Here is a 19480-nt window from a genome sequence, read left to right on the forward strand (position 1 = left end):
CTGACAACCTCCCAGGACTATGTTATTAACATCATAAACAATAACTTTCGTTCCATGACTTTTTACAAAAATAATACATTTACCAAAAATAAATTTTTAAGCTTTTGTTGTAAATACTATAGATCTATATTTGGTAGAATAAGACAAGTTCAAACGTGCAAGCGTCCTCCGCGACGTCTCCAACCCCCATCCTGCAGAGTTGTTACCGTTTAGAGTGATCTATTTAAATCTATTTATTTTTGTATGAAAACAAAATCTGATGGACTATTAAAGTCATGGAACAAAAGTTGTTGTCTATGATGTTAGTAACCTATTCCTGTGAGGTTATTAGTATTTTAAAAATAACCATGTAATATATTAGGGATACCAGGGATGCCGCAAGTGTACCTGCATCCGCATCAGCAATCGCGGATCATCCGCATATTTTTGGATATCTGCTTCCCCATCCGATATCCGAATCAATCGCTGCAGAGTTTTCGCGGATATTTTGCAAGTCACGACAAGATAGTCGGGAGAAGGCTCTACTCAAAGCGCGTGCCGAGAACTAGTGATAATTAGCCAATCAAGGATCGAGAATACGGCAGCGTGTAATGCAGGCAACGGCCTGTTTGTTTCAAAACAAAAATAATTGACTTTCGATCTTTGTATAAATAATTATAACAAACTGGTGGGTAATTTCACAAAAAAATAATTGAATACATATTTAAATACAGTTAATAGCGACATCTCTAGCCAGGGCTGCCAGGTGTAAAGTTACCTAACTGATTGACGAAATACGTTCATAAATTTCTCATAGATGGCGCTACGACTAAAAAGTCGTTGAAAAACCAAATGCAAAGATCCGACAAACAAGCACAGAACAATTCGTAAGGTCCGCTGGTTCGTTCGATGGCTGAGTTGGCATAGCGTCTGGCACGGTATGCTAGAAGACGTCGGTTCGAATCCGACCGGATGGAAGGAATTTTTTCTAAGTGTTCGATCTTTGTATTAATAATTATAACAAACCAGTTGAGTAATTTCACAAAAAATAATTGAATATCAATTGAATACAAATTTTAATAAGTAACTTCTTTGCACCGACTTACGACCGTTTTTATTCAAGATAGCCCAACTTTATTTGCATAGAGGATGGCCACATAGAATATTTCTTGTATTTTATTATTAGCCTTATATTGTTCATCTCTTTTGTAATAAATTTATTATTTTTTACTAAAGTTAATGATAATTCCATTATCACTAAATCCACAATGATCCACAATTATTGATAAGTCTGAAAAAAAAGATTTGCATCCACATCCGCATCTGCAGATGTCATTATAGCCCACATCTGCGGCATCCCTATTATTATATCACTTTACGATTGTACAAATTGGTCATTGTTTCCAAAGTCAGCGGTCGCCTGCATTTTATCGTAAGGCAACATCATGGGATCCGTAGGAGGCATTTGGACTGTCGCAGCTAAAACTGGACTGTCTCTACCGTCCTTCAACAGTAATATTTTGACCATTGACCGTTCACCACCCTGCCCTGTCACGGAGCGAAAGAATATGTCCGGATTGATGTTTTCTTCGAACACTTCTTCTATACGCGTGGGGAACTTCAATTTACGGCCTGGTGCAAGGAGTGGTACCTGAAAATATTTTTAAAATACTTGAAATAACATAAATACAGCGCCCATCGCCATGTTGCGGAATTAAGAAGAACTAAATATTGCCGTAGCATAGCTAAGAGATCATTTTACTTTTATTACTTCTATTTCTTTCTTCTTTCTTTCTCACGAGAGAAATAAATGTAGGCCATACAAATATTTCTCCCGGCCCGGGAACCTAACCCGGGACCTGTGCGTAGCAGTCCAGCATGGTAACCGGTCGTCATTGAGGCAGTTTTAGTGATTAATACATCGTGATGAAATGTGCTTGCAGAAGAAGCATCACGACCTAGTTTTTATTTATTTAATTCAGGCCACATATAATCTACCTAAAGGACTAACATAAATACAATATAATAAAACACTATGTGTACTTAATAACTAACCTAAACGAATTGTTCTTGTCGGCGACGTGTGGCGCAATCTGGTGTCAGGTAAGTGTAGGTGCAGATAAGGGCTTTAGAATGGTGAGACTTCGTATGTGTAGATAAGTTGAAATCCGTAAAGATATGAGTTGTCATGTTGTGTGCAACATTAGTTGAAATGAGAACTTTGAATTTGAATTGTGGAGCTTAAAATATGCAATACAGCATATCAAAAGAATGAGTAGCTTATGGGATAGTCTATGGAAGAATATGTTGTAGAAGCATAACAGATTCTCAGAAATTCTCTTGTGGAGTCGAGGCTACAAAATCTCGTCCATTGCAGAAAAGTAGCCTGCTTGTCGTTTTCTATCGGATACATTTCGGTGAGTGTAATAACATGATATAATAACGCTCACGCTCAACATAGCCCCGCACTAGGGAAACCCTGTGTCGCGGGTGCCATGGACACACACATAGACAACCACAAATTACACCCAAACTCACGAGAGAAATAAATGTAGGCCATATAAATATTTCTGCCGGCCCGGGAATCGAACCTGGGACCTCTGCGCGGCAAGGCCGGTATGGTAACCGTTCGGCCACGGAGGCAGTTAAGTGTGCGCAGGAACTTTTCAATTTAGTTCCACCCTCACCGTTCCTCCTTCGGTCGAATAGAAGGTCCGGAACACTCCATCCTCATGTCGTTGATATACCACCAATTCGCACTAATCGATAGGCTTCCTCCTTTCTGATGCGTGCGGCAAAGGAATAGAATACTCTACTGTGTTTCCCAAAACGTATAATTTGGGGCTATAGAAGGCCAGAGTGAATAGGCATTTCTTAGGCAAACGCGTTAAATCGTCAGTCACATCGTCGCTTAATATCAGGTGAGATTGTGGCAAAGACGTGTGTATATTATATTATTAAAAATAAATTTATGTTTATAAATGAAAATTGACATCATACTTTAGGGAGCATCAGAGTGCCACTCAATCTTTCGCAAAGATCTGAGGGGCACTGCGCTCGTCACCCTGAGACATAAGTAGACAAGTCCTACGTGCCTATAATTTCACCCCTTGCTCTTCAAAACCGGAACGCAGTACGATAGGAATCGGAATTGTCAGAACGATAGGATGAGCACAGTTCTTAAATGCAGACATGATGATTGTCATTATTAAAACTATCTCAAAAGCTCGCGGAATAACCATCAATTTGCCGAGTTTTATTGAAGTCGGTTACCGTATAGTGCGCGAAACCGGATTCATAACTAGTTTCCACCCTTAGATGGAATATTTTCCTCAAATTTAAATGGAACTAATACTGAGGTACCCTCTTTCTAACAAAAAAAGAATCATCAAATTTTATCGCGTAACATATACAAAAAAATACAGTCGAATTAAAAACCTCCTCCTTCTTTTTTGAAGTCGATTAAAAAGTGAATAATCTGTCAACGTAATAATAATAATAACATATTTATTCACAAAAATAACATTTGGTGGTACATTGCGTAGGTACAGTTTTTCGTAACAATTAAGCGATTGCCCGACACTTAAACTAAGAAAACTTGTATCTTAGGAGTCAATGATCCATCATGACACAATAATTTTTAGGTACCTAATTAAACAAATGTTAACTTAAATTTTGTAAAATTTAAAACATGCTGTGTGTCTGAGAACGAATGAGTGTGTGGGTGTGTGTGGGGGGAGATAAAGTGTCTGTGTGTATGAATGTGTGTGTAGGTTAGCATATTGCAGTTATAAAATTATAAAGTTGTAAAATTAATTCCTAGTCAGTAATTTTTCCGTTTCCGTATAGTTGAGGGTTTGAAGCCATGTGTGTACAAAAACGTGAGGAGGAAATAGTTTGTAATGGGGAGTTTAAGTGTTTTAGATGCTTATACTACAGTAAATATCAGGTCCAACTCTTTCAGGCATCAGAAAAAGTAAGGGCGTTTCCTAGAATCGGGTATAAGAGAAATAATGATTATAGAGGGTCCAATCGCACTACAGGACTTACCTTGATGTAGGGGTTAGAAACCTTGTAGTTGGCAGTGTGTACATGAAAAAGTATAGCGAGGCCGATGACAGCTTTGTCGTTCGACGTATTCTCTATTATGAGTGTTACGCGGAACACCGGACCTAGACCTTCCACCTGCGGAAAAATTAACTAAATAATCAACGTTTGTCGTTCAACCGACTATGAAGACGCACTTAAGGTTTGAGAGGGTGTCGAATGAAATTAAAAAGTGTTACAAAATCTGCAACAAGCACATAGGAAAATTCGTGAAGTCCACTGGTTCGTTCCGTGGCTTGTTGGCATAGCGTCTAGCACGGTTTGCTAGAAGACGTTGGTTCGAATACAGCCGGGTCGAAGGAATTTTTTCTAAGTGTTCGGTCTTTGTATTAATGACGTCCAGTATATAGCCAGAAATATAGACAAAATAAGGGCCATCCATCCCTGGCAAATCATCAGGTGAATGGGCCTTATATCACTTTTAAACATCAACACTCGTTTGCGCTGAAATCAGAAATTAGAAAGCTAAAATAGTACAGCGCCAACGACTGACTTGTGTATACGCCTCCGTATATGACAAAAATATTTATTGTCATAAAGGTAATATCTCTAACTATGGGGACTGTTCCTTTCGGTGGTGTGGGAAAAACAGCAAAACATCTAATTGCAAAAAAAAAATGGAATCACATTTCATCGGCAAACTCAAAATATTTTTATTTCATAGGTAAACAAATTACTCAAGCTCAAGTTAAACGGTCGACTTGAAGTGAAACAAATTGATGACACCCGTCAAATTGTTTCGAATTCGGGCTGGCCAAAGCGCAGTTGTCACCGTAATGATTTGGCAGAATAGTTTTCAAACAAATTAAATGACATTTCGTCTGTATTTTTGGTTATATACTCGATGATTAATGATTATCACTAAGTACAGGTTTCTTACCACAACATGATTTTCTTTTATTTTCCCGATATTTTGAAACGGTTACACATTACTTGGACACGGGTTGACTGACCAGCGGCAAGTTTAAAAACAGACATATCTGTTTACCCTCTTTCGCTGTCGACGACTATCCTCATTTCGAATACTTGTCGCGTTACCATTGTCACTCACTTTTTTTCCGACAAATCACACTCATGTAGTCAAACTATTTTTGTTCTTATTATTGTAAGCACTAAAAACTGGAACATGGTAAGAAACTTGTAATTAGTGATAATCATAAATATTGTTCTTATTCTACTATGTTACTTGCCTTATTTTAGGTACTATGCTACTATAGCTCCGTCCAAGCATTTATTTAACTTTTCACATGTGCATGCCTCCAAAGTTCCGTAATTATTGACATAAAAATCATGACAGAAATGCAATACTAACAGGAATCTTTTATTTTTTAATTTTAGCGAAGCGACGTGCTCTTTAGCTCCTATATTTATCTAGTCAACACATTATATAACGAAGATAATTCAAGTTGATAAATTCTGGTACCTGTCTTATAAATTATAATGAAGTTAAATAAATTATAATTTGTAATAATAATTAAACGGATTTTTCTCCATTTGAACGGAAATCATCACTTGAATCCTCATTCATATTAATTTTTAACTCTTTAGTCATCTTCAGACAATATCTTCTTTTTTGAACCCGCTCACATTCACGATTTAAACTTCTTCATAAACAAAATCGATTATTATTTAAAAAAATCGAATCGGAAACGCATTAGCCGATTAGAATTCGAACTGTCAAAAGTTAAATAAACGGTTGGATGGAGTATAGCGCCATCTAGTCTTATACCAAGTTAAGTATCAACAACCTATATTACCTCTGCAGCCAATCGTACCGGTTCCAAAGCTCCGATGCCTATGAAGTTGTCGGACTTGACGTGAGCTTCGAGCAAGGTCTTTGCAGCTGTTAGACGTAGGCGGTTCAACTCGTGCTGGAAGCTCTCGTGCATAGCTGCGATTGATAATAAGTTATCTACGTAACATTGTTTTATCAGATATTAGTGACAATTGTGGGACTCGAAAAACGAATGTGACAGATTTAAAAATGTTGCTATCCCTTTTAGACTTAAAGAAAGTCATGGGTAAAGAAAATATTGCCATCTCTTTCACACTCTATATATTTGAAAAGGAGTTATTGTTAGAATTATAGTTAATATCTTTATTTCGTTCTCACCATCAATCCATTATATCTTTAGCTGAGAGATAGTAATTATAACTTTTTATAAAAATAAAACCGACTTCAAAAGTTCGTGAAATTACATCTATTTGCCAAGTTTTATTGAAATTGGTTGCCGGAAAGTACGCGAAAGCGGATTCATCCCCTAGTTTGCCACCTTTATTGGTGTAATATTTTTTCAAATTTAAATGGGACCACTACTGTGGTACCCTCTTTCCAACAAAAAAAAGAAACATCAAAATCGGTTCACAAATGCCGCAATCGCGTAACATGCACACAAAAAAAATACATTCAAATTGTGTACCTCTTCGTTTTTTGAAATCGGTAAAAAGAACGTTAAGTGTCAAATAGTAATTTTTACTACAGAGTGATTTAAAGAGAATGAGGCTCTTAATTAGGCATTTAAAATAAATAAAAAATCTTAATATTCAATTAACAAAAACATAGAGACAGTACCACTTAATGTCAAGTTAAATTTTCGTGAAAAATATCCATACCGATAGCCAACCGTCTCCAGCTACTTGGAATTGACCTGTCGTCCAATCTGAACTTCGGCAGATACATTGAATCCATGGTCAAAAATGCCGCCAAAAAGCTTGGCATCCTTTCCAAGGTGAGGCGTTACTTCACACCGGGACAGTTGCTTCAATTGTACCAAGCACAAGTCCGGTCGTGTATGGAGTACTGTAACCACCTTTGGGATGGCTCTGCTACATACCAACTGGCCACCTTGGATTCAATTGACAAGCCTGTCAAGAGGCTTATAGGTGACTCGGAATTAGTAGAGGCGAAGCTGAAGAGCCTTGAACAACGACGTAAAGTTGCCTGCTTATCGGTAATTTACAGGATCACGGAGAGTGTGCGATGGAATTACACAATTTAATTCCGCCTTCCCCTTTCCATCAGCGGGGGACTAGGCGTAGGCTTGGATTCCACTACTATGTTGTGGATATTCCAAAGATTCGCACGAAGCGTTACGCTTCCACATTTATATGGCGAACGGCTATGGAATGGAATTCCCTGCCTGCAGACTTGTTCCCTGAACGTTATAACTTGGACCTTTTCAGGGCGAGAGTGAATAGGCATTATTTAGGTGCATACTCCATCGTCAACCTCATCGTCACTTACCATCAGGGGAGATGGAAGTCAAATGCACACTTACATTTTAATTTAAAAAATACGTCTTTTATTCCGACAGCAATGTTTGTAAAAACTATTAAATACCAATATAAAGGTTCTTTACTTCTCACCTACAGACATAAGGAGAAAGTAGTTATAGTAGCAGTAGAACTGCTTGTGAAAGATTTCGTCCGGGGAAGTACTGCCACCTTACCTATTTCTGCCTCCAACCTGTAATGTGAACATTACTGTGTTCTGGGTTTGAAGGGTAAGGGCAGTGGCAGTGTCTATGTAGCGCAGTGGCGGCATTTACAAGTCTGTATTAGCCCGCACAAGCCCCACTGTTTTACACGGGTACGCTCTAAGAAAACCTGTAACAAATTCAATCAGAACTCACTTATAGCATGTTCTCGTTCTCTCATGGACTGCTCGATGAATAACTTGGACTTCTTCGGAATGAGCCAGGGCTTCTGAGCATTAGCGGCCGCCGCGAGTTCGATGCCCGCCGCGTGCGCATTGAATTCTGCGGTGCGCTTTAGGATTTTCAACATTAGAGTGCCGCCTACAAGAAAGTTAATAGTAATAATAATAAAACATTTATTTCAGAAAATTTTCATCCACATGTATTAATACAAATCATTAACCGACTTCAAAAAAAGCAGGAGGTTCTCAATTCGACTGTACTTTTATTTAAATTTTTATTGAATTGATATTCAATTATTTTTTATGTGGAATTACACAAGTTTGTTATAATTATTAATACAAAGACGAAACACTCAGAAAGAAATCCTTCGATCCGGCCGGATTCGAACCGACGTCTTCTAGCATATAGTACCAGAACTATACCAACTAAGCCACGGAACGAACCACCTCACGAATTTTTCTATGTGCTTGTTGTCGTGTCTTTATATTTGGTTTTTCAACGACTTTTTAGCCGTAGCGCCATCTATGAGAAATCTGTGAAAGTATTTCGTCACCCAGTTAGATACCTTTACAGCTACCAGGGCTCCCGGCCCCGGCTAGAGATGTCGCTATTCACTGTATTTAAATTTATATTGTAATTTTTTTTTTTGTATATATGTTACGCGATAACTGCAGCTTTTGTTAACCGATTTTGATGGTTCTTTTTTTTGTTGGAAAGACGGTACCTCAGTATTGGTCCAATTTAAATTTGAAGAAAATATTCCACCTCTAAGGGTGGCAAACTAGGGGATGTGAAATTAGGGGGTGTTAGGGGAGGTTTCGAGCACTTTCCGCAAACCGATTTCAATAAAACTGCAAATAGATGTAATTCCACGAACGTTTAAGGTCAATTATTTTTGATATTCTGTACTGAGATTATCAGAACATTTATTTTCTTTGATAATTATCAAACTAACTAACAAATTACCATATATGTCCTATAATACACGTATGGTAAATCTAATTTCTATTTATGGACAGGCGTGTCGTTTAACACCAGGCGCTCGACTTGCAAGTCCCGTCACTTGATACTATAAAAAAAATTACAAAAACTCCACACAAACGTAGCAACGCGACGTGTGCTCGCCCCAGCCGCGCACTCCGTGTCCGGACGCACACATTCGCATGATAATGAACGGCGCGTGGAACTGTTTTTTGACACATGCAGTCGACAACTATTAACCCTCTATGACATTCCTACAACATTCCCTCCTACCCATCTCTATGATAAAAAAGACTTCGAAGTGTGTATGGCGGCCAACTTATTTATTTGAATTTCGAATATTTTCCACTTCCAACGGAAATTGGCCAGGATGTACTACATCCTACGTCGTAAAAGTGACGTCATAAAAGTGCACAAATATCCCCTACATATATTATAGTTTTTGCAGACCGTTGATCTTTCTTTTATATTTTTCACATTCAGGTCCTCTCATATTTGATTCTTTGCTTCGGAATCTATTCGCGTCCAACGGTATAAATATCTTTTTTCCAACATATCGGGACGTATGCGTTCATTTCTATGTCACACGATGATGTAAAACTTCTTTTATTTGACAAACAAAGATTATTTATTATTAATGGTAAAATAGTTTATGCGTGACTTTCCCTGGTCACTTTAAATGTGTATAAACGAACTTACTCGCTGTGACAATAATAAACACGTGTTCCTCTTGCCCTAGTTGCCCAAATTTCATCACGGATGCTATATCTGAAATCGAGGAGTATTTTTATTTAATTTTCATTTTGATTTTTAAATTTATATTAATGACTCGTATCAGCTTACAGGCAAATAAAAATGTTAACTAAATTATACAGGGTGAAGTTTTAGTAATGTATTTTACTACAGAGCTGATAGTAAAAATGTGAACAAGTTTTATTTTGGGACCCTCGAGTTATTGGTGAATAATAGATATTTGAATAAGGCAAGCAGATGGCATGCCGAAATGACAGAAACACCATACCCATTTCTGCCACCAAGTAGTAATGTGATTAATAATGCGTTCTGGTTTTAAAGGGTCGGCCCTAATGAAAGTATTGGCACATGGGACTTGTCAACTTTGTCTCAGAGTGACGGCTACAATGGCAGTGCCACTTAGATCTTCGCGATTTAAAGCTTTGAGTGGCACTGCGACTGTTATGGATAGTCGTGTCGCTTACCACCAGGCGCACGACGTGTTCGTCCCGTCACTTGATATTAAAAAATCCCGTACATAATGAAGCGAATTCTATTACATTATTTTTGAAGTGAAAACTGGCTCCGACGTACAGATATACGTAGAATAGTTACTCAGTGTAAGGCAATTATAAGTACTACTATGTGATTATAGTTGTCCAGTGGGAGAACGATTGTTCCTCAATTGTGAGGTCGATAATTCGAATCCCTGCGACGGCACGTTCAACCATATGGGTAACCTATCACAAAGTCGACATTTTTTTGTCGGAATTACGTTTGTTCGAATTTTCATTACACCGAAAACCGAATTATAACGAAATGGTTGTTCTTTCAGGATATGTTGAATGTTTATCGCAAAAACACGATTAGGTACGGTTAGGTTAAGTTAGTTTAAAAGAAAAAACATTTTATTAAAATTACTTTCGAGGTTATGAAATTTCGACCAAACGTTATTTCTGGAAAATGTCATTTCAGACTACTGATAGGTAACCGTCCATATGACTTTAATTCATAAGTTATGTACATTTCTGAATGTTTAGTAGCAATACATGGAAAAACATCGCGATGTAACATACACATCGCAGAAAATTAACAACCCCTAGAGAACGTGTTCCTCAATCTATATTGGACCAGTGTGGCGGACAATGGAATAAACTCTCTCCTAAGAAAATCCGTGCCCATGCGTTGTTAGGCCATAGCCCGCCATGCTGGCACAATATGTGGTGGGTTAGGGACTTCACATGTTTTCCAAGGGTTGTGAACCTTCTTCGACGTGCAGATTTCATCACAAGGTTTTCCTTCACCGAAAAGCTGGTAAATTTCAAATTAAATTTCGCACATAAATTCCAACACCACTAAAACCAAAACCACTAGGCTACAATGGCTTTTTCCAATATATATAGTAAACTCTATTTACACTGCCAATATATTTTTTTTGTAATACCTCTAACGAACAATCCGTCCCTTCTCGATTTCGCGTCGTACAGATCGACATGTCCTGAGGCGAGTCCCACGGCCACTAATGTCACTCCCAGGTGCATTATAGGCATTAATGTCATTGACACCGGCCGATGCTCTAGAACTAGAGACCAATGTTTTTTACCCTGGAAACATGTAAAACATTTCGCACGTGACAACTAACATAGTTCCGTCGTTCCATGGCTTAGTTGGGAGAGCGTCTGACACGGTTTGCTAGAAGACGTCTGTTTGAATTTGGCCGGATCGAGGGATTTTTTTCTAAGCATCTTTGTATTAATAATTATAACAAACTAGTGGAGTAATTTCACAAAAAATAATTTAATATCATGGTGGTTAAACATCCTGACATTCAATAAAATACTTAATTACACTCTAGCCAGGGCTGGTAGAGCTGTAAAGGTGCTGGGTGACGAAATACTTTCATAGATTTCTCATATATGGCGCTACGGCTAAAAAGTCATTAAAAATCAGATACAAAAATCCGACGACAAACAAGCACATAGAAAAATTCGTGAGGCCCGCTGGTTCGTTCCGTGGCTTAGTTTGCATAGCGTCTAGCACGGTTTGCTAGAAGGCGTTGGTTCGAATCCGGCCGGATAAAAGGGAATTTTTCTAAGTGTTCGATCTTAAGTATTTAATAATTATAAGTAACATGATATTATCTCAAAATATGTGTTATATTATATGCACTGTCAATGAAATTAAATCGTATACGAATGAGATACATAATTAAAACGCAATTTTTAACCGACTTCAAAAAAAGGAGGAGGTTCTCAATTGGACTGTTTTTTTTTGTATGTGTGTCACGCGATAACTCCACCATTTGTGAACCGATTTTGACGAGTCTTTTTTATGTTGGAAAGAGGGTGCCTCAGAAGTGCTCCCATTTAAATTTGAAGAAAATATTCGACCTCTAAGGGTGGTAAGCTACGGGATGAATGACTTTTGAGGTCGGTTTTTTGGTACTCTGTACTGAGGTTAGGTTATTGAGATAATACTATGTTAGTTATCACGTGGGATTTGAACTAGGGATAGTCTAAAGGTGTTACTACACCAACCAATTTTTAGTCGATCGATTAAGAGATGAGTCGACCTCGATCGACAGTTCTTACTACACCAAATCGATCTGCTTGATTGCTCGCTTTGTCATTAAATGATCAAACTCTTTGGGTGCACGAAATGAACATCCTATTTTTGCCCTGTGCGTCTGGCGCACCCTGGGCAACAATCGGCGAATACCTTACCCCGATTGGCAAATCCTTTGCCACGCTGACAAGCATTACAGTGTATACCATAGACACGACAAGAAGATGAGAAGTCTTCAGATTAGTATTTTTTTTAATGGTACAGTATGGGGGAAATTCGAAACTATAGAAAATACAAGAAAATTGTCTTAAGAACGATCAAGTCTTTTTTTGTGAAAACAATTTTGGCCAATTTTTTGGTCAAGTGTGAGTTTTCCATAAAAATTAATAAAATTGATAAGATTGTTTTTAGGGCTAATCGATACAGTTTATGTAAGGACAATCGATACAATTTTATTGCATGAGATGAGAAATATCGGGACTGCAGAAGTTGGTCAAATTTCATGAAATGTTTTTCATACAAAATGAATAAAATTTACAATTTTTTTTAAATGCTCATGGACTCCGCTTCTTACAAGAATGATTTCATTGTATAGGACGAAAAAATTCGGGAATTTATTGATGTGCTAGTTGCAGATCTTTGTTTTCGGTTTTTTTTAATGACTTTTTTGCCATAGCGCCATCTGTGACTGCCTCCGTGGCCGAACGGTTACCATCCCAGACTCCCATGCAGAGGGCCCGGGTTCGATTCCCGGGCCGGGAGAAATATTTGTAAGGCCTACATTATTTCTGTCGTGAGTTTGGGTGTAATTTGTGTTTGTCTGTGTGTGTGTGTCCATGCCACGCGCGACCGAGGGTTTCCCTAGTGCGGGGCTGTTGAGATTGCGCGTGTGCGCGTTATTGTTTGAAATATATTTCTTCACTCAGCCAGGTACCTTTACAGCTACCATCAGCTAATTAGAGATGTCGCTTTAATCATTGTAATGATGTTTATTCATCACCATATCACCACCATGATATTCAATTATTTTTTTGTGTAATTACTCCACTAGTTTGTTATAATCATAAGATATCAAAGAATTATGCTGCAGGTGCCTAAAGGATATTGATACCGCACACACTTCTATAACAACATAAATCTACTTAATTGAACAGGCATTAAGATTGAAATTCGTTAAAATATATTCATCTTTTCTGGCCCCTGATTAGCTATTGAAAAAACAACGGTTCAACACACCTTTTTGCTGTACGATGCTAACGTATGGTCCGCGCAAATAACCATAACACTGTTATCCGTTGGTATGACTTCTATAGCGATGATGTGGTCGTCGGTATTGAATAGGATGCGTCCTTCCGGCCACTCGCGTTTTAGCAGGCATACCGATTTCTCTCTGGAATAGAAGTAGCTCATATACTTCGTGCATTCGTGGTTCCTATACACATCTGCCCCTCCCCTGATAATAGTAACCAACTGTAAGTAAATATTTCAAAGCAAAGTAATTGGTAGGCCAAAAAACGATTTTTTTTTTGTAAAATAGGAAGCAAACGAGAAAACAAGCTACTTGATGGGAGGATATTGTTAATAGAATAGTGTATTAACTCAAAACGTATATTTTTTCAGAATCAATAAAAAACGAATTAGTTCCTTTCGTGAAAAACTATTGAAACTTAGGTAGAGGTTAAAGTTTATTACAGACATTTAAACAATTTCCTACTTGCCAATAACATTTAAATTCAAATTCAAATTGTTTATTTCAGACCACGTTAGTTACAAATATACTTATATCCGATGTCAGTAAAGAAAATTATTATAACATACAATTGAGTCAAATCCACGAAAATTAATGAAATAAATTAAATCAAATAATCAATCACACCAAACTATAAATTCAATTGAACATTTACATTACATTATAAATTAAAAAAAATAATAATTAATAAATTGTTTTACTTTTGGTGGCTCAGGAAGAGTTTGTCTCATTCTGAATATTTTAATTGTTTCATGCAATATTTTAACGACGCTTTTAATGCTGTGAAGAGAATAAAATTTTACGTTCAGAAATGGAATAATCTTGAATTTCAGATATTTTTAATTACAACACTATTCCACTTTTTTTTGTTCCACTTCTTTGGCGCGAGGTGCGACGGCGATGGTGGAAACAAGACGGTGGCACCAGTTCGAAAAGTTCCTCTGAGCACTTCTCATTATAAAGCCGGCAGAAAACACACAGAGGGCCATCGTATCTCCGATTAAACAAAAAAAGCTTGTGCCTTTAAAAAAGCAACTAGTAGTAGTAGTCAGTACATTTATTTTGTGCAGTAGTGCATGAAAATAAATATATTTCAAGTTTTATCACCTAGTAGCAATGGTTATTCTGTAATCGACATTGTAAAGTCCGGTTGCAATCATTTGATGGGGCGTCTTCTTCACGATGCAAACTTTGGCCTATAGATAAATGGAAGCTCTGTTACTTTTTTCAACGCTTGCCAACAGGCTTAACATATGTTCAAAGTTCAAAATTAGCTGTTTCGCACACTGCATCCGATTCGTATTTGTTCCGAATTCGAGACTATTCTAATCTAGAAAACTGAGTAGAGATTGGAAAAACTGGTAATTTTTTTAAACGTTTACACGTTATGTTTTTCTAAATAGCGTGCTTTTTTAAACGCTTTTTCACTTACACGCATTTTAGTTTGAAGCTACCAAAATCGTTTACAAAACGTTTAAGCGCATAGACTTTTATGTTCAAAAAAGCTTGCAACGTCGTGCCACTAAAGGTTTTAAGATAAGTTTTTTTGAAAAAAAAACGAGTTACATTTTTATTTATGCCATAACATTATTGTATTAACATTTTGTTAATTGGCGTTTAAAAGCGTTTAAAAACATAAGTTGTTTAATTTTTGTAGTTGTTAACCATTGAAATGGAAAAAAACTGCTTATTAACGTTAAAACGTACATTTAAAAAGCGTGCTTGTAAAAGCGCTTTTCACTAAACCGCTTTTTAGTTTGACGCTTAAAAAGTCGTTTAGAAAAACGTTTAAGCGCATAGACTGACCAGTGACCAACGATTACGCTTAAAATTAAAAGCGTGCTTATGCGCTTATTTTAAAAAGCAGACTTTTTAAGTGCTTTTCGTTTAAACGCCCACCTCTAAAACTGGGACCCACTTCGGATGTCGCTCGTGCGCTAGATCCGATTCGAATCCCAAAAAATACGAATATCGCTTGTACACCTAGAGATACAATGATCCCTGTGACATTTCGGACCGTCGTTTCTCGGATTCGGAATTCAACTTCATCTCGTCCCTCTCGGACCAAGTACCGTATCTGACATTTTAATAAATAATGTTTTTATTCTCCACAAAATACGGTGTACCTTATTACAGCGAGAAACAGTTTACACGTTGAGTTTCAGTATCTGATATTTTTGTCATAAATTGAGCAAGTGTGTTTGCACACTACGTCAGGGGGTCTACTTTCGATCTCCGTCCGACATCCGTCCGAAACAATTATTGCCAAATAAGCAATACTAAGTAGATACGGAACGAACGCCGTGTGCAAACGCTCTAAGACGTACGATCATGCTGAGCTTTCAAAAAGAATCTATCTCTAGAATTAACTGTCATAGGTCTAGCTTTTTTTATTTAAGAAATATAACTAAGAACAACTTTGCCATGATCTACAGCTAAAAATGGGAAATGTTAACATGACAATGCATTGTCCTGAAAATTTTGTTAAGAACGTCAGTCAGGAGGGACGAATTAACTCACAAAAATGATGTCACGCGCGTGGGGCGACAAAATAAACGTTTCTGTAGCCCAAGGATTATTTTTTATTGAATATTATGATGTTTCTATTACCATAGCCATGTTGAGCAACAATTAAGCAAATGTAACAAACCTGGGAAATAGAAGTAAAAGTTTGAGGATCGAGTATGATGACCTCCCCGTCTTCAGAGCCAATCACCAGAGAGCTGATAGAGTAGCGGTCTATTGAGTGCATCTTTAGTGTTGTTATACATGCAATTTCAGGCACCTGAGGAGAGATAAGGCTATTGACTTCTTAATTAATGAGTTTCATTAAATCTAAATTTAATGACAACTCAATTAAGTTGGAGAAAAATAATTAAACTCTTTTAAAACCGACAAAGCAGTCCTGTTATAGTTTTTATAATATCACGGATCAGTCATTCGTACACGGAGTAGTAAGCGATATGCCTAGCCTAAGTAACAATATACCTCCACCTATCAGAAATGTTTGGTCACTTTTTGGATTTTAAAAGTTACTCAAAGAGAGTTTATTTCAAAATCTCCATTTTGTTACTCATTAATTCGTTATACGAATTGTTTATTTAATTATAATAAATTTCTGAAATATTTGAATGACATTTATTAAACTAGTTCTTAAAAAATTTATTAAATAAAATAAGTTTTAATAGCAGTAGAGCTCCTTGTGAAAGAGTTCGTCCAGGGAAGTACCTATTTCTGTCGCCAAGCAGTAATGTCAGCATTACTGTGTTCCGGTTTTGAAGGGTTAAGAGTGAAATTACAGGCACATTACAGGACTGCAGAGGTCCCAGGTTCGAATCCCGGACCGGAAGAAATATTTATTGCTCTCATGAGTTTGGGTAAAATTTGTGGTTGTCCATGTATCTGTCCAGGGCACCCGCGATACAGGGTTTCCCTAGTACGGGGCTATATGTATGTGCGTGTTGATGCGCGATTCATTTGTCAGGATTTTAATAGTGTTTTCTTGATGAATTTATTTGAAAAGAGCAATTCCTGGAGTTTCTTGCTCGTTCTTCTCATGGAAGTCAGAACAGCAAGCGAGCAGTAGCTTAAAGAAATTACGTTTTTAAGAGTAAAATAATTTTACCTATGAAATAAACAATCTTTGACTTTGAAAATTTTTCTGGGATGCATATTTTAGGTTTTCACGACTGTTGTAAAATATTTACGTCCTATTTTAAATAAAATTTTAATATTATTAAATTTTAAAACTTAAACTTAATTAAAACTAAAATTGAATTTCAAAGCAGTCTTAGGGTCGTATTCCAGAACTCTACTCAATTCTAATGGGGCTGACATATTCAATAATGATCAAAGGCCCTAAATAAATGAAGTGTTAAACAAAAGTTAAAGCGCAGTCCACGCCGCGAACGAAGCTAACCGAGCTAACTAAACTAACCCAACGATCCCGCTAAGCTATGTAAAATATGTCGCCATTCTGTCGCCCTTCACCCCCTCACATATTCATAGTGTAGAACGTCACTACTTACTAACTATTTTCTTAGCTTAGCTTTGCATGCAGCTACGTGACCTAAACTAAGCTAGCTTAGCTGGCATAGTTGGGTGCATGCAACTACGTAAGCTAAGTTAGCTTAGTTGGCATAGTTAGGTGCATGCAACTACGTGAGCTTTTTATTTTCTTTTTGCGTGAAGAAATCTTCCTAGGATACCTCTCCGCCGCGGGGGCAACGGGAGGTTATGCCGTTATGACTTCTACCGGCTAAAACCCCACGATGGCCTTCTCGGGTGCTCTAGTGGGAAGGATCCGGGATCGACTGCGCACCGGAACCCCCCAGCACCTAGGAGGACTACGTCCTCCCCCTCCTCTCCTCACGACGAAGCGGGCCACACCGCCCGTTGTCCTCCTCGCGGCTGCCTAACTTACTGGCGAACGAAGCCCCCGTTCCGATCGCCCGCAGCCGCGAAGGTACGCCGATGCCGAGCGGGATCGGCCCTCTCCCGATCACGCTCGGCGACCTCCTTCTGAAGCATCACCGCTTCACAGAAGGAGACCACTGCCTCATGGGACTCCGCCAACATAGCCGCTACTATACCTAGCGGAAAGAGATCTCGCCCGATCCGGGCAACCAGGATGTTTCGCTCGGAGGCCCATGCGGGGCACTCCTCCAGGCAACTACGTGAGCTAAGCTAAATTAGCATAGCTGGTTTAGTTGGATGCATGCAATTACGTGACCTAAGCTAAGCTAGCTTAGCTGGCATAGTTGGGTGCATGCAACTACGTAAACTAAGCTAAGTTAGCTTAGCTTCGTTCGCGGTGTGGCCTGTGCTTTATTGTACTACATATATTTTTCTTCCATTCTTTCTAAAACAATAACACAGATTTGAAGTAACGTTTATTCGCAATTTTATGGCTTATTTTAATGCAAAATAGTACCTTTCTAAACGACAAATCCTTGTTATGTTCCAAATATTCCAGCTGCTGATCAGTTGACATAGCCAGAAATTGCCTGGACTGCAAACTGAGGATATTAGGTGATGTCGCTTTTAGGCTTTGAACAGATGCTACTATTCCTTCTGGAGTGTGATTTAATGAATCCGATAACTGAAATATTATTGGAGCATACTCTACAATTTGACTTTGACTTTCTCAAACAGAAGACCTGGTCCCAGACTCCAGATTTCCTATACTATAAATACAGGGGCAATGAAATTAGCTCAGGGTACTACGCAGAACACCCACACCACAATCAATTTAGAAATGTTTCTTTCCCAAATTGTTCTTACTGGGAATTGAACTCAGGACTTACTTATTTAGCCCCCATTGTGCTAACTGCTGGGTCACTGAGCAACTCAAGACTATTTATAAAAATTTAAAAGCGATTAATTTGAACTATTAAGATAAACAATAGCTGGTTAAGTGAAATAGAAATCCCATATTTACCCATTTCCATGCTTCTTTTTCACTTTCATTGAATTCAACAGCAGGTAAGTAGTATGTATAGAACATTTTCATGTTTCTATACATATAGACACACGAATTGAATGCGACAGCTAAAATGGGAGAATTACGAGACTCGCTGGTGTATAATCCCGCCACTCCTAGTGGCAGATCAGGGAGTACTACGTCTGATATCTGCATGGCGCCACGGAATATCTGTCAAAATTTGATAGTATTATAAATATTTATAAGTATGCATGCTATTAATGTAAATATTATTAAAGCCCAACCAATGAGGCTCTCTCAAATTAATTCAAATGGCAACCAGTAGAGATACTTGTCAATTGTAGCTGTAGTGAGACAAATAAATGAAGAACATCGACTTTGCTTATACTATATTATATATATGTTATATATATATACAATTACAAATAGGTGATGAACAAGCTATTATATTACTCTACTTTTAGTACAAAAAGACACAAAAGTTAATTAAATTTAAAAATAAAATAAATAGACTTTATTCTTCAACAACATAGATAGCAAACTTGACAATAATATATTGTCAGTGTTTTTAGAACGGGCTAAAGCAACAATGTAAACAATATGGGTATAGATTCCACACAAATTTGATTCAAAGTTCCATTGCATTTAGGTTTATTTAAAAAGAGCAATTCCTGGAGTTTCTTGCTCGTTCTACTCATGGAAGTCAGAACAGCGAGCGAGCAGTAGCTTAAAGAAATTACGTTTTAAGTGTAAATTATTATACCT

At 37.6% G+C, this 19480-nt stretch overlaps 1 protein-coding gene across 1 annotated transcript; it reads right to left on the minus strand.

Moving 5' to 3' along the window:
- Positions 1-1320: 1320 nt before the first annotated feature.
- LOC113237538 (Bardet-Biedl syndrome 1 protein) lies at positions 1321-18926 on the minus strand. The gene is made up of 11 exons (XM_026474080.1): positions 18713-18926; positions 18206-18373; positions 15923-16057; positions 14380-14468; positions 13260-13413; positions 10903-11062; positions 9426-9494; positions 7719-7883; positions 5844-5977; positions 4030-4164; positions 1321-1630 (listed from the first exon to the last, which is right to left on the minus strand). The coding sequence occupies exons 1-11, from the start codon at positions 18908-18910 to the stop codon at positions 1355-1357; spliced, it is 1683 nt and encodes a 560-aa protein (XP_026329865.1). The 5' UTR covers positions 18911-18926; the 3' UTR covers positions 1321-1354.
- Positions 18927-19480: the final 554 nt, after the last annotated feature.

The sequence above is a fragment of the Hyposmocoma kahamanoa genome, unplaced genomic scaffold (assembly GCF_003589595.1).
Source record: "Hyposmocoma kahamanoa isolate Upper Pololo Valley unplaced genomic scaffold, ASM358959v1 93, whole genome shotgun sequence".
Lineage (NCBI taxonomy): Eukaryota > Metazoa > Arthropoda > Insecta > Lepidoptera > Cosmopterigidae > Hyposmocoma > Hyposmocoma kahamanoa.